Source organism: Cyclopterus lumpus, chromosome 6 (assembly GCF_009769545.1).
Source record: "Cyclopterus lumpus isolate fCycLum1 chromosome 6, fCycLum1.pri, whole genome shotgun sequence".
In the NCBI taxonomy this organism is placed as follows: domain Eukaryota; kingdom Metazoa; phylum Chordata; class Actinopteri; order Perciformes; family Cyclopteridae; genus Cyclopterus; species Cyclopterus lumpus.
This window is the reverse complement of record NC_046971.1, coordinates 25,237,367-25,251,546: the sequence shown is the minus strand read 5'-3', so window position 1 is coordinate 25,251,546 and position 14,180 is coordinate 25,237,367. Positions and strand designations below refer to the sequence as shown.

Below are 14,180 nucleotides of genomic sequence, written 5' to 3'. Positions count from 1 at the left end.
GGAACCTGAGCTCCTCCCATCAGTATATGAATGGGTGTGAATGTTAGTTAGTCCTGATGGCCAGGTGGAACCTTAGTCCCTCCCATCAGTGTATGAATGGGTGAATGATGTCATGTAGTGTTAAAGCGCTTTGAGTGGTCGGAAGATTAGAAAAGAGCTCTACAAGTACAGGTCCATTTACCATTACCACACCCATTAGTGGAGGTAAGACAGGAAGTGGACCACATCTGAATTGAAGCAGGTGTTCTCACCTTGAACAGAACTCAGAGGGCTGGTGGTCCGTCAGTCAGAGGGGTGCTCAGGGCAGGACCGATTGATCTCAAACCACGAGTCTATACAGCTGCAGGTACACACAGACGCACGGGGAGTCACACAGCAGGTCTGCACCAACTACACCAATACAGAGATCATGAGACGACAAGTGTTGGAAGGCACAACATACGCAGTGGTGTACGCAGTATGCAGTGTAGGCAGTAGTGTACACAGTATGCAGTGTACGCAGTGGTTTACGCAGTAGTGTACGCTGTGGTGTACGCAGTGGTGTACACAGTAGTGTACGCAGTGGTGTACGCAGTAGTGTACGCAGTAGTGTACGCAGAAGCAGTGGTGTACGCAGTAGTGTACGCAGTGGTGTACGCAGTAGTGTACGCAGTAGTGTACGCTGTGGTGTACGCAGTATGCAGTGTACGCAGTGGTGTAAGCAGTAGTGTATGCAGTGGTGTACGCAGTAGTGTACGCTGTGGTGTACGCAGTATGCAGTGTACGCAGTGGTGTAAGCAGTAGTGTACGCAGTGGTGTACGCAGTATGCAGTGTACGCAGTGGTGTACGCAGTAGTGTATGCAGTGGTGTACACAGTAGTGTACGCAGTGGTGTACAGTGTACACAGTAGTGTATGCAGTGGTGTACGCAGTGGTGTACACAGCAGTGTATGCAGTGGTGTATGCAGTGGTGTAGGCAGTGGTGTACACAGTGGTGTATGCAGTAGTGTACGCAGTGGTGTATGCAGTGGTGTACGCAGTGGTGTACATTGGTGTACACAGTAGTGTATGCAGTGGTGTACGCAGTGGTGTACACAGTAGTGTATGCAGTGGTGTATGCAGTGGTGTAGGCAGTGGTGTACGCAGTGGTGTATGCAGTATGCAGTGTACGCAGTGGTGTAAGCAGTAGTGTACACAGTGGTGTACGCAGTATGCAGTGTACGCAGTGGTGTAAGCAGTAGTGTACGCTGTGGTGTACGCAGTATGCAGTGTACGCAGTGGTGTAAGCAGTAGTGTACGCAGTGGTGTACGCAGTATGCAGTGTACGCAGTGGTGTACGCAGTAGTGTATGCAGTGGTGTACGCAGTAGTGTACGCAGTGGTGTACAGTGGTGTACACAGTAGTGTATGCAGTGGTGTACGCAGTGGTGTACACAGTAGTGTATGCAGTGGTGTATGCAGTGGTGTAGGCAGTGGTGTACGCAGTGGTGTATGCAGTAGTGTACGCAGTGGTGTATGCAGTAGTGTACACAGTGGTGTACGCAGTAGTGTATGCAGTAGTGTATGCAGTGGCGTATGCAGTGGTGTACACAGTAGTGTACGCAGTAGTGTACGCAGTGGCGTACGCAGTGGTGTACAGTGGTGTACACAGTAGTGTATGCAGTGGTGTACGCAGTGGTCTACACAGTAATGTACGCAGTGGTGTACGCAGTAGTGTACGCAGTGGTGTACAGTGGTGTACACAGTAGTGTATGCAGATGTGTACGCAGTACGCAGTGTACGCAATGGTGTACGCAGTGGTCTACACAGTAATGTACGCAGTGGTGTACGCAGTAGTGTACGCAGTGGTGTACAGTGGTGTACACAGTGGTGTACAGTGGTGTTCACAGTACGAAGTGTACGCAGTGGTGTACACAGTAGTGTACACAGTACACACATCATACATGTGTGAAACACAATCGGTCTTAACCTGCAACATTGCACTGACAGAGATATAGAGATATAGTACAGAGTATAACATTTAGTGAAGTAGAAGTATGAATTACTCAGTCATAATTGGATGTGAGGACTCATAAAGGTAGCAGATAAAGGTTACATTGAGATCAAGGAGAATAATGCTCATGCTAATATTAAGGACAGCATATTCACTCGTCCATGTGTAGTCTATTCAGTCTTACTCTGCAAAGCAACTCTCAGGGAAGCTGGGTTGAGTAAAATATACACTTGTGAAGTGTGATGGGGAAGAAAAGTAAAGTACTAGAGTAAAGTACCTCAATGATGTGAAGCACTTTCAAGCACAGTACTTGTGTCATTATGTTGCCAATAAACCTGAACTCTTCTAGCATTATTTACACTTGGTGTTGACAGATTGGAGCTTATAGGAGACATATCGCGCTCATTTCCAGGTCCAGACTTCATATTGTGGCTTTCTACTAGAACATGTTTACAAGCTTTCATGTTACAAAACACACACAATATTTCTCCTTCTCCCGGTTTGAATATACCTGCATATTTACGCTGACTTTTAGCACCTCTTTGAAGTTCAGCAGGTAACCTTTTGGTCATATTTCATAGACATAATCTGTGAATAAGTGAGGTTCACCTGGCTCCTGTTGAGTAACCGTTCTCTTTTGTCATCCTTTGTTCTCTTGTACCGCTCAACAGAACACTCACATGTGTCTGAAGACATGACAGGTGAGAAAGAGGCCATCTGGATTCATCTTTGTTCCTCAGACCGATCAGATGTTACAAATCCTTCTGCTTGATGATTTAACCCCTAAAACATTATGCTTGTATTAACATGACATTGAGTCCAATTGGGAGAGTGATAAGCCAAATGGCTTTATGGCACATAGCAAGCAGAGGTTCAGGGGATGGCAGAATATTGCAGAATTGAGCAGCCAAAACAATTCAATTATCTTTTATTGTTATTTGTAGGAGAAATGGGTGAAATAAACTGTACACAAACAGCTGCCCATCCTTCAGGAATGTTATATGGATTTAATTAGAAGAAGTGCAAAATTATATAAGGGGAACTGATTCAAGCGCGTGTTTGTGTGTGTGTGTAGGTGTGTGTGTGCGTGTGTGTGTTTGTGTTTGTGTAGGTGTGTGTGTGTGTGTGTGTGTGTCGGTGTGTGTGTGCGTGTGTGTGTTTGTCTTGGTGTAGGTGTGTGTGTGTGTGTGCGTGTGTGTTTGTGTGTGTGTCGGTGTGCGTGTGTGTGCGCATGTGTGTGCGTGTGTGCATGTGTGTGTGTGTCACCTTTTATGGTAGATGCAGAGGCACGGCAGTCTGGCTATGCTGTCCCCTTGCTGCAGTTCCTCTAGACAGATCACACACTCACCGGCATCCCTCGACAGCACATCATCTAAAGTGTACGCATGCAAACATACGCACACGCACACACACACACACACGCACACACACACACACACACACAGACACACACAGTCGTGGTTAGTTTCTGCTTGTAGCGATGAAAATGCACACGGAAAAGTTTCAAGATGAATTAGAAGCCTTCAATGTGTTTCCACTGTGGAAAGACAACGTCCATCATGTGGGAAGTAGCCACTGAATACTGCTCCTCACTGTATTGACGGTGTGCTCTTATGCATATTGGATGCTTCATATCTCACATGTACTTTATTCTTTTCTTGGAGAGACCCTGCTGTATTGAAGAAGTACTGCGGACATGTGCACGTGTTCCTCGACCACTTTCCAAACTACGCTGATGCTAACGTGAGAGGGGCTTTTGATCGTTTGTATTCTTGATGTCAATAACTGAATCGTTAGAACTTCATGCATATGGTGTGATGTCATCGAGCACTGCGAATAAGCGGCCAGTTTGCGACACATGAATTATTGATCTGTGAACCTGAAACACAGCAGATCACACGGTACGACGTGTTATCTCACAACTACTGGTGTCATATCTGTCACAGTGGAGCAGCGGCACCAACACCCCGAGCTGTTAACCGTGTCAATATTCTCCTGTCAGGAGATTACCATGAATAATGGGAAACTGGGAAATTGTCATTTCTGAAGTTTTGACTGCATTAAAAACCTGTGTGATTAATATGACGGAGAGGAGATATCATTGTTTGGTGTGAACGCAGCACAACTTGTCGGGCGTCGAAACTCACGGAAGTAACGCGGCGCGAATATTCTCGCCTCACAACCTTTATTACTTTTATGAGGAGAGAAATCCACTCCCCGTGTGTAACCCTGTGTTTAACCCCGTGTTTAACCCCGTGTGTAACCCTGTGTTTAACCCCGTGTTTAACCCCGTGTGTAACCCTGTGTTTAACCCCGTGTTTAACCCCGTGTTTAACCCCGTGTTTAACCCCGTGTGTAACCCTGTGTTTAACCCCGTGTTTAACCCTGTGTTTAACCCCGTGTGTAACCCCGTGTTTAACCCCGTGTGTAACCCTGTGTTTAACCCCGTGTTTAACCCCGTGTTTAACCCCGTGTGTAACCCTGTGTTTAACCCCGTGTTTAACCCTGTGTTTAACCCCGTGTGTAACCCCGTGTTTAACCCCGTGTGTAACCCTGTGTTTAACCCCGTGTTTAACCCTGTGTTTAACCCCGTGTGTAACCCCGTGTTTAACCCCGTGTGTAACCCTGTGTTTAACCCCGTGTTTAACCCTGTGTTTAACCCCGTGTTTAACCCCGTGTTTAACCCCGTGTGTAACCCTGTGTTTAACCCCGTGTTTAACCCTGTGTTTAACCCCGTGTGTAACCCCGTGTTTAACCCCGTGTGTAACCCTGTGTTTAACCCCGTGTTTAACCCCGTGTTTAACCCCGTGTTTAACCCTGTGTTTAACCCCGTGTGTAACCCCGTGTTTAACCCCGTGTGTAACCATGTGTTTAACCCCGTGTTTAACCCCGTGTTTAACCCCGTGTTTAACCCCGTGTGTAACCCCGTGTTTAACCCCGTGTTTAACCCCGTGTGTAACCCTGTGTTTAACCCCGTGTTTAACCCCGTGTTTAACCCCGTGTTTAACCCCGTGTTTAACCCCGTGTTTAACACCGTGTGTAACCCCGTGTTTAACCCTGTGTTTAACCCCGTGTTTAACCCCGTGTGTAACCCCGTGTTTAACCCCGTGTGTAACCCTGTGTTTAACCCCGTGTTTAACCCTGTGTTTAACCCCGTGTGTAACCCCGTGTTTAACCCCGTGTTTAACCCCGTGTTTAACCCTGTGTTTAACCCCGTGTGTAACCCCGTGTTTAACCCCGTGTGTAACCCTGTGTTTAACCCCGTGTTTAACCCCGTGTTTAACCCCGTGTTTAACCCCGTGTGTAACCCCGTGTTTAACCCCGTGTTTAACCCCGTGTGTAACCCTGTGTTTAACCCCGTGTTTAACCCCGTGTTTAACCCCGTGTTTAACACCGTGTGTAACCCTGTGTTTAACCCCGTGTTTAACCCCGTGTGTAACCCCGTGTGTAACCCCGTGTTTAACCCCGTGTTTAACCCCGTGTGTAACCCCGTGTGTAACCCTGTGTTTAACCCTGTGTTTAACCCTGTGTTTAACCCCGTGTGTAACCCCGTGTGTAACCCTGTGTTTAACCCTGTGTTTAACCCTGTGTTTAACCCCGTGTTTAACACTGTGTTTAACCCTGTGTTTAACCCCGTGTTTAACCCCGTGTTTAACCCCGTGTTTAACACTGTGTTTAACCCCGTGTTTAACCCCGTGTTTAACACTGTGTTTAACCCTGTGTTTAACACTGTGTTTAACCCCGTGTTTAACCCCGTGTTTAACACTGTGTTTAACCCTGTGTTTAACCCCGTGTTTAACACTGTGTTTAACCCTGTGTTTAACACTGTGTTTAACCCTGTGTTTAACCCCGTGTTTAACCCTGTGTTTAACACTGTGTTTAACACTGTGTTTAACACTGTGTTTAACCCCGTGTTTAACACTGTGTTCAACCCTGTGTTTAACCCCGTGTTTAACCCTGTGTTTAACACTGTGTTTAACCCTGTGTTTAACCCTGTGTTTAACACTGTGTTTAACACTGTGTTCAACCCTGTGTTTAACACTGTGTTTAACCCCGTGTTTAACCCTGTGTTTAACACTGTGTTTAACCCCGTGTTTAACCCTGTGTTTAACACTGTGTTTAACACTGTGTTTAACCCTGTGTTTAACCCTGTGTTTAACCCCGTGTTTAACCCTGTGTTTAACACTGTGTTTAACCCCGTGTTTAACCCCGTGTGTAACCCCGTAGAGGATAGAAGGATAGAAAGAGAGATGGATGTATAGAAGAGAGATGGAATGATAGAAAGAGAGATGGGTAGATAGAAAGATAAATGGATGGATAGAAAGAGAGAGATGGATAGAAAGAGAGGGAGATGGATAGAAAGAGAGATGGAAGGATAGAAAGAGAGATGGATGTATAGAAAGAGAGATGGAAGGATAGAAAGAGAGATGGGTAAATATAAATATAAATGGATAAATAGAAAGAGAGAGAGATGGATAGAAAGAGAGATGGATAGATACAAAGTGAGATGGATGGATGGATAGAAAGAGAGATGGATGATAGAAAGAAAGAAAGAAAGGTGGAAGGTTAGAAAGAGAGATGGATGGATAGAAAGAGAGATGGATGGATATAAAGAAAGAAAGATGGATAGATACAAAGTGAGATGGATGGATGGATAGAAAGAGAGATGGATGATAGAAAGAAAGATGGACAGATAGAAAGAGATGGATACATAGAAAGAGAGCGATGGATAGATAGAAAGAGAGATGGATGGATAGAAATAAAGATGGAAGGTTAAAAAGAGAGAGGTGGATAGATAGAAAGAGAGATGGACAGATAGAAAGAGATGGATACATAGAAAGAGAGCGATGGATAGATAGAAAGAGAAAAATGGATAGAAAGAGAGATGGGTAGATACCAAGTGAGATGGATAGATAGAAAGAGAGATGGATAGATAGATAGAAAGAGAGATGGAAGGATAGAAAGAGAGATGGGTAAATAGAAAGATAAATGGATGGATAGAAAGAGAGAGAGATGGATAGAAAGAGAGGGAGATGGATAGAAAGAGAGATGGAAGGATAGAAAGAGAGATGGATGTATAGAAAGAGAGATGGAAGGATAGAAAGAGAGATGGGTAAATAGAAAGATAAATGGATAGATAGAAAGAGAGAGATGGATAGAAAGAGAGATGGATAGAAAGAGAGATGGATAGATACAAAGTGAGATGGATGGATGGATAGAAAGAGAGATGGATAATAGAAAGAAAGAAAGAAAGGTGGAAGGTTAGAAAGAGAGATGGATGGATATAAAGAAAGAAAGATGGATAGATAGAAAGAGAGATGGATGGATAGAAATAAAGATGGAAGGTTAAAAAGAGAGAGGTGGATAGATAGAAAGAGAGATGGACAGATAGAAAGAGATGGATACATAGAAAGAGAGCGATGGATAGATAGAAAGAGAAAAATGGATAGAAAGAGAGATGGGTAGATACCAAGTGAGATGGATAGATAGAAAGAGAGATGGATAGATAGATAGAAAGAAAGATGGAAGGTTAGAAAGAGAGATGGATGGATAGAAAGAGAGAGAGAGAGATGTATAAAAAGAGAGATGGATAGATAGAAAGAGAGATGGAAGGTTAGAAAGAGAGAGAGAGAGAGAGAGATGGATAGAAAGAGAGATGGATAGATACAAAGTGAGATGGATGGATAGAAAGAGAGATGGATAATAGAAAGAAAGAAAGAAAGGTGGAAGGTTAGAAAGAGAGATGGATGGATAGAAAGAGAGATGGATGGATATAAAGAAAGAAAGAAAGATGGATAGATAGAAAGAGAGATGGATGGATAGAAATAAAGATGGAAGGTTAAAAAGAGAGAGGTGGATAGATAGAAAGAGAGATGGACAGATAGAAAGAGATGGATACATAGAAAGAGAGCGATGGATAGATAGAAAGAGAAAAATGGATAGAAAGAGAGATGGGTAGATACCAAGTGAGATGGATAGATAGAAAGAGAGATGGATAGATAGATAGAAAGAAAGATGGAAGGTTAGAAAGAGAGATGGATGGATAGAAAGAGAGAGAGAGAGAGATGTATAAAAAGAGAGATGGATAGATAGAAAGAGAGATGGAAGGTTAGAAAGAGAGAGAGAGAGATGGATAGAAAGAGAGATGGATAGATAGAAAGAGAGATGGATGGATAGAAAGAGAGATGGAAGGTTAGAAAGAGAGAGAGAGAGATGGATAGAAAGAGAGATGGATAGATAGAAAGAGAGATGGAAGGTTAGAAAGAGAGAGAGAGAGATGGATAGAAAGAGAGATGGATAGATACAAAGTGAGATGGATGGATAGATAGAAAGAGAGATGGATAGAGACAGATAGATAGATATATAGATAGAACAAGAGGGCTAAACTGTGAGATGGAATAGGAGACAGACAAACATATGCTCTGACTACAAATCAGCTTAGTTGCTCAACAAACTCCCATAACCCCACTGTCCTCCTCCCTCCCTCTATCTCTGTATCCTCTTCTGACCCCGTCCTTTATTCTATTGTTCACAGTAGCTCAGCCCTCCGTCCTCCATCCCCCCTGAAAACAGCCAGCATCTCTGTGCTGCGGATTAAATCTCAGGATTCTACATATACCCTGTCTGATGGCAACACGGCAGCTCTACTCGTCCTCTTCCCCAGATTTCCTGAGCAAACAAATCCAACCAGGAAACACTCAGAGATTAATCAACTCACAACAAAGTCTGCATTAGCCTGTGAGTGCATCAAATCTGAGGTCCACAATGGAAGAAAGCTCTCATAATCAAGTGAAGAGGGTTGTACAACCGTGTTTCCGTCACCTGTGAAATGTTTAAAAAAGGAGGTTGCCTCGCCCAGATCCCTCTGCACCGGCTGCAGTTAGTACGAGGCTGTTAACTGGACCAGAGAGGAGTACATCCACTGACTCACAGTGAATCTCAGCAGATTAGGAGATTTTATTGATAATCTATAAAGCCGTTCAAGATGTTGAAGCTACATTAGTGAGTTTTTAACCCCTTACGCGGCGGCATCGGGCCCAATACCCAGTTTCCAGGAGCTGAATCTAGGTCACTGCAGTAGAACAACATCCTGTTCTCCACTAACGAACAGACGGAAACGTGTTGTCGGTCCATGACAGAGCGATCCTCTGATCTGGGCATCATGTATGCTGTAAAGAAGATGTAGTTGTTCTGGAAAGTACAATGTGCAACGCTATGATTGATGTTGGGTTGGCGATACGTTGAGGAAGAAGGGAAGTTGTTTCCACCAACTTGTATGAAGGAAATGTAATCGATAAAACACGTTTTGCTTTCACCTATGAGCGGTGTGGATGTGAGCCATGTGCACCAGAACCACGTCAACTTAAGGTTCACGCTCTGCTACACAGAACTCATAAGACGTAGGTCTCCATCATCTTTATTTGATTTGTTATAATCCTTTATTAGTCCCACAGTGGAGAAATTATTCTCTGCATTTTACCCATCCTTAGTAATTAAAGAGCAGTGGGCTGCTGCGAAGCGCCCAGGGAAGATTACCCAAGATTATCTGTCTTCACTGATTCAAAATAAAAGATTTTCTTATCAACAACATAACAGGGAACTTTTATTGTGAAGAAAGTATTGGAGATGTTGTCTTTCAACAGATTAGCATAACTTTGTTCACGTCTCCTAATAATGCAGGGAGGAAGATAATAGAAAATAACGGCTTTTATTTTTTAATTGGAAGGAAATGAAATGTGTTCATTCACCGTTTTACAGCCGCTTCTTTGACCACGAAATATATTACATCCCCATTTAAATCAGGCAGTCCTGCACTGAAGTATCAACTGAAAACACACAAGGACTTGTCCTTACTCTGAAATATGATGGACTATATTCAGAATAAGGACTTTGTTAGGGTTATGAAAACAGATTACGACTTCGATAAAGGTTAGGGCAGCTGCATCGCCACGGTGACAGTCTTAATCACCGTGGTCATGTCCGAGGTGTAGAAAGTCAACGTTGACTGTTGGTTGGAAACAGGAAGCCAACAGCGGTGTCTGGTTGTGCTCCTTAGTGACATCAGATGACCGTCAACGTGAACATCGGCCTCTTGCTGAAATGACCGATGCTGCCATTCTTCTTGGGAGCATCCGTCTCTGTTTGGTCCGTTCTGAGTCTGTCTTGCAGGCTGGTTGGAGATAAATGGGGCCATTCAAATGAAACGTGTTTTTCCCGTTGGGAGCATTAAAGCACTGTGAAGCTTCTTTGGATTGATTTGCTGAGGAACATTTATGGAGCGTTAGGCACGAAGATGCCTCACCCTCTGGGGAGCATGAATATGCTCAGTAAGTTTCATTGCAATCAGCCTGTTTCTTGGGCACAGCTAATTGGCCTTCTGAGGGAACTTAGGAAAGGACGGGATGCCATTAGAGTTCAACCTCTGGGAACCATGAATAAACCCTTAACGTCATAGCAATCAACACAGTAGTTGCAGAGTTGGAAAGGTTTGGAAATGGCGTTTATGAATATGTGTGCCTGAACGTTGTCTTCTACTGCGACTAAAACGCCAGTGTGCCTTACCACGGACTTCCTGTTTTAAATGGTGAGTGGACTTTACTTGTATACCTTCTCAAGTCTTATGAGCACTCAAAGCTACATGTCACCATTCACCATTCACACCCATTCATACACTGATGGGAGGGGCTACCATGCAAGGTACCACCTGCCCATCAGTACTAACTAACGTTCATAATCATAATCATTCAGTGTCTTTGCCCAAGGACACATCGACATGGGCTAGCAGAGCCGGGATTGAACCGCCGATCGAAGGACGACCCTGCTCACCACTAGGCCACAGTCTGCCTGGGAATTCATATCTCATGTTGTGATCGTTTCATGTGGGCCACAATGAGTGAGGGAGCGATCGATTGAATTGATTGAATTGGGAGAAGTGCGGATCTCTCCATCGTCAGCTCTCTCCTCTTCCTTTTCCCTCCTGACTTTCAGCTGTCGCCCTGGATTGCCGGGCTAGCCGGACATTTGGCCTCCAACACCTTCACATCAATTATGAGTTAGAGGAGCTTCTCTGAATCACAGCGCTCAGTCCTCTCTTTCTAGTCTCGTTCTGTGTCCTCCGCTGACCCGAGCTGCAGGAGGCCGAGTGCACGTCTCCCACCTCTCTCTCTCTCTCTCTCTCTCTCTCTCTCTCTCCCACAATCGGTCTTTCTTTCTTCCTGCCCTCTGAGTGTATCTGGCCTCCCGCTCCTCTCCGTGAGAGGGGGCTATATTTAGTGGGAGGCATTAATATATCATCATGCAAAGTCAAAGCCCAGAACAGATCCAGTGCCACCTTACCCTCAGCGGCCACACATAACACGCGTGGCTCGTGTGTTTTCATCACATCCAGTGCGTTTACATTTACACGGGATAAAAGTAGTGCGGGAGGTGTCACGTTGTCATAGTGAGGAGTCGCTACTTTGTTAAGCACATCTTAAGGATCAAATATATCAATATGTAACCTCTGTTCTCTCCTGAGGTGTCATTTAGAGCGAGGGTTCATAACAACTAATAAATGATTAATATTCTACGTAAAGCTACAGTGGGTAGTTTATTTTAGAAACAGGTTTTGTTATATTTGTTGAAACTCTCTGTCTATCTGTTTGGTTTCAGTTGTTTCCTTATTGTGAAAGGACTGCATGCTGTAACTCTTCCTCAGCAACGAGGACACGTTTGGGCCTCCCCGACCTTGTATTTCCTGCATCTGGTGCACAGCAAAATGAGCGATGACCTTGCTCGGAGATGTGCTGACGCGCGACAGTTAACGGGCCCAGGTGATAGACAATGGACCCCTGAGCATGCTGGGAAACAAGATAAGCTTCAGCCTGGCCCGTTTAGTGGTTCCCAAAAACCAGAGAGAGAGAGAGAGAGAGAGAGGGAGAGCGGAAAAAGACGGAGAGAAATTACAGAGAAATGACATGGCGTGAACAGAGCCTGGCAGACTGACGGACACACAGAGGACCGACAGCGGGAGAACGAGAGTCATTTGCTGGAAATAAAGAGTGAGAGGACAGACAGAGCAAAAAGGAGGAGAGAGGAATTATGGGAGTCCTTCTCCTTTTACCCTCTCTCCTCATCCGTTATCAGCCATCAGGGTGCTCCATCACTCTGGATAACCATCTTCCCTGAGACACATTCACTCCCCTCTCTCTGTCTCCGTCACTCGCTCCCCCGTTCCCCTCGCGGTCTGATTCCGGCCGCGGGCGCCAAGCGTGCATTATTTTTTACTGCGCCGGCCTCATGGGCCCGGTCCAATGCAGTTTGTGGAGCTGTAAAATAACTCCCCTCCTCGCCCCCCTCCTGACGACTTTACGTGATTTAGTCTGCGTGGTTATTACCATGACAAACACACACACACACACACACACACACTCCTGCAAGGTGACCTTCGGGCTCCAGATCAGACGAACATGTGCTCAGTCTTGAGTTGATTGACAAGTCGCCGGGCTCAGCGAGCAGACGCGGCTGCACTCAATCACGTGTCGCCAAGCAACCAGCGCGGGGGGGGGGGGGGGGGGGGTCATCGATACAACCAGCAGCCCGCTGGAGGAAGCAGGCAGGAAAGTGGAAGGTGTCTGCGGCGGCGTTGCCCACTCGCTTCGCTCTTCGTGTTTCGTTGTCTATTCCGTTCATAGACATCCCCGCAGGGCATCGCCATGGACACAGAGTAACTGTAAACATGACGGATTTATTTCAAAGGGTGAAATTGGGATCTTTATACATTTTAAGCTGAAGTGAGCATAATGCCCAACATTCACCACTGCCATGATTTGCAGCTTTTCTACATTTTTAATATCCAATATTTGTTGTATTTCTTTTACTGTTGGTCAGACAAAACGATTTGAAGACATCTTGGGCTCTGAGAAAGGTTAGCAGCAGCCTGGTATGTTCACACCTTTTAGACATCGCTCATATACCCAACACATCTTACTCAATGCAATCAGCTGGAGAAGGTTTGAGGTTATTCCTCATGCCATGTGCAGTGATTTGCTCCGTTTAGTAAATTGTGCATTAATGTAAAGAAGACACCTGAAAGCTGTCCACTATTCATGCCTTCAAACCGTTCTTCGGGTTGTCCTCCTCGACCTCCTCATCCTCCTCGACCTCCTCATCCTCCTCGACCTCCTCGTCCTCCTCGACCTCCTCGACCTCCTCGACCTCCTCGTCTTCCTCGACCTCCTCGTCCTCCTCGTCCTCCCGGCCTGAAAGCTAGCGGTCGACTTTCGTGTGGATCCGGTCTATCTTTGCTCTGATTGCTGTGTTTTGGTGTGGCAGGGGGAACCAAACGGTTCCTTTGGGTGGCATTCAGCCGGGACGTCTGTCTCTCCTGATGCTATGTGTAAACTCATTCTACGACTTTTTATGGTTTTTCCTCGTTGCAGATCTCACCTCCTGTGGAATGAAGAAAAAGACCTACGGGAAGAGACGAAAGCCATCCTTACCATTGTAGGAGAGGCGAGGTTTGCTTAGACACATGATGAAGTGAACTTCCATCTCATTGGACGCCACGGACTTGGAGCAGACAGGACACTTGAATCCTATGAAGAAATACAGAGGAAAATCAAATGAATACCTCTTGAATAAAGGAATAATGATAATAAATGCATGATATATTATAAAAACATTATTAAAAGCTGCATCAAGGTCTGTGCTTTTAACCCAGCTGACAGCCTATAACATTGTTAAAAAGCATATATACAAAGGGCATTTTGTTAGATGTCTTTTCATAAGAGAAAGGTGAAAAATGTCTTTGAGATGAAAATGATGGGACACATTTATCTTCCAAGACGATGATGTAAAGTCTCGGCGCCCTGGTGATAAATCACCCATCAGCGGGCCGCTTAAGTGTTGCTGTTCTTTCTCCGGGGCCCCTGGATCCCATCTTATGACAAACCATGACAAACTAGGCGTGGGCGCTGTGATATAAAACACAAAACCCCCCTTTGAGTCCCAACAAGGTTTGAATGCGCCGCTGTTCCACACCAGTGATGTTTTACATTTCTTCATCGGGACTCTGGCACTAACAAGTGCAACAATCAAGTGTGAACCAAGATTCAAAGGAAAACTAATCAATGTGTATTGAGGCATTACATCTTTTTTTCCCCCATTATTCTGACACAGCTATCAAATCAGTAAGGATTCTAACCGCTGCACTTTATACAGGCAAATGT

At 45.1% G+C, this 14,180-nt stretch overlaps 1 protein-coding gene across 1 annotated transcript in view; it reads right to left on the bottom strand.

The window, feature by feature from the left end:
- Positions 1–282: 282 nt before the first annotated feature.
- znrf1 (zinc and ring finger 1) overlaps positions 283–14,180 on the bottom strand; it is a 49,394-nt gene continuing 35,496 nt past the window's right edge. Inside the window, exons 2-4 of the mRNA XM_034534091.1 lie at positions 13,452–13,547; positions 3,238–3,343; positions 283–340 (exon numbers count right to left, since the gene is read on the bottom strand). Of these exons, the coding sequence (XP_034389982.1) occupies positions 283–340; positions 3,238–3,343; positions 13,452–13,547 (260 nt within the window). The remainder of the gene's footprint in view (positions 341–3,237; positions 3,344–13,451; positions 13,548–14,180) is intronic.